At 36.2% G+C, this 1,855-nt stretch overlaps 1 protein-coding gene across 1 annotated transcript; it reads left to right on the top strand.

Annotated features, from left to right (window-relative positions):
- Positions 1 to 461: 461 nt before the first annotated feature.
- Positions 462 to 1,557, top strand: LOC122303113 (heavy metal-associated isoprenylated plant protein 41-like). The gene is made up of 3 exons (XM_043114704.1): positions 462 to 609; positions 831 to 909; positions 1,102 to 1,557. Exons 1-3 carry the CDS (start codon positions 604 to 606, stop codon positions 1,455 to 1,457), a joined length of 441 nt encoding a protein of 146 aa, XP_042970638.1. The 5' UTR covers positions 462 to 603; the 3' UTR covers positions 1,458 to 1,557.
- Positions 1,558 to 1,855: the final 298 nt, after the last annotated feature.

Here is a 1,855-nt window from a genome sequence, read left to right as displayed (position 1 = left end):
AGTACTTTAATTTAATATACTGCTGATTATTATAACTATTTAATTAAAAGAAAGAGAAATAATAATGCATGCATGGTATGTAAATGAGGGCAAGATTGGCACTAATATTGTACAACCGGGGCTAATTTTGAGACCATGGCCGCCTAGTATTCCCACTTGAATGTGGGGTCCGGGCTTCATATCTATTATATACACTACAAAAAAAAAAAAAAAATAGTTAGTTGCTTCACTTAAATTAGATGTGAAAAATATAAAATGATTATTAAAGTTTTATTTACAACCATTTTGTATTTTTTGTATTCAATTTAAATGACATAAAAAATTATTTTTCTTGTAGTAATATTATATATTATATATTAATTAATGATGAGATCAGTACTTGGAGTAGTCGATGCGTCGTCAACGATTGAATAATAAGTTCTATCGAGTGATTAATTAGCAAACCATGTTTATAAATAGACCGAAAATTTCTTTCTCCAAAGACATGAGTAGTACTGATCATTAGGCCGCTCGTCTTCAAGATCAGTTGTCTTCTCTCGCTAGCTAGCTATCTGCATGCGCGCTAGCAGTTTGTGGTTGCTAATTCCTCTAGCTAGCTAAAAGATGAAGGTAAGCTGCCTTCTTACATATATATATATATGCACACCCAGATCGAACGTACGCATTAATACATGTAGCGAATTGAAGCTTGATTTTAGTTTTTGTTCTACATGCATGCATATATGCATAGACTCTCTCTCTCTCTCTCTATATATATATATACACGGCTTCATTCATTCATACATGAGTTTAAAATATTGTGCTTTACATTTTTCAATCTGGTAATGTAGCAAAAGATAGTTATAAAGGTGCAAATGACCTGCGACAAATGCCGAACCAAGGCCATGAAGATTGCGGCCACATCGTCAGGTAATTTTAGCAGTTAATGATCATCTGCGTATTCAAACTCATGATGACTTTTCATCATTAGGTAGGTACATACGTATATAGTTACATATACCGATCAATACGATCGAGGGGCACAATAATTTTCATGATCAGAGATGTAGATCATCAGCGGCCAATATTGACGTGCGTGGTTATCAATTAATAATTTGACAGGTGTGATATCGGTGGGAATACAAGGGCCAGATAAAGATCAGTTGGTGGTAACTGGCGAAGGTGTTGACTCCGCTTGTCTGACCCTCTCCCTAAAGAAGAAGCTTTGCTATGCCACCATTTTAACTGTTGAAGAAGTAAAGGCGGAGAAGCCCAAGCCGCCTCAACCCCCCCCCCCCCCCCCCGCCCTGCCCCCCGCCCTGCCATTGTCTATGGCCAGGACCACCACAGCTTCCCATGTACTGCGGAGTCGTCTGCCAGGATCAAAATCCAAATTCCTGCTCCACCATGTGATCATCACCCAGATTAATTGTCTCTCTCATGATGAATTAATATTTGCATCCCCGATTGTAGCATGATCAAGTCTTCATCGATCGAAGATCATGAGTTTCAATTCCCTTTTTATTTGTGCAGGCAGCACGTACTTCATATATAATAAAATAGTAAAATATATGTGCATGGCTTCTAGTATATATACTACTGTTACAGATAATATATGTGTATATATAGCTCTTGCTATGTCGTTTGATCTTTTGGCCGATATTATATATATATATATATATGTATATATGTATGTATGGCCAGTTTATTTTATATATATATATATACACACACACACATATATGTTGATAATTTGTCAAAACAAAAAATTATAGATGCATGCTGCTGCATATTGGTGCACGTCCACTTGTATATATGGTAATCAGGATGATTCATGATCTAGTTATGGCTAGGGATGGATTTTAAAAGTTTAGGT

Source organism: Carya illinoinensis, chromosome 1, assembly GCF_018687715.1.
Source record: "Carya illinoinensis cultivar Pawnee chromosome 1, C.illinoinensisPawnee_v1, whole genome shotgun sequence".
In the NCBI taxonomy this organism is placed as follows: domain Eukaryota; kingdom Viridiplantae; phylum Streptophyta; class Magnoliopsida; order Fagales; family Juglandaceae; genus Carya; species Carya illinoinensis.
The sequence above is the reverse complement of the archived record's forward strand: the minus strand, read 5'-3'. Positions and strand labels throughout refer to the sequence as shown.

What these genes read in the sequence shown, in the direction of transcription:
- LOC122303113 (XM_043114704.1), top strand. An exon ending in GATTGCGGCCACATCGTCAG is followed by an intron (nt 910 to 1,101) that starts GTAATTTTAGCA and finishes ATAATTTGACAG; the next exon opens with GTGTGATATCGGTGGGAATA.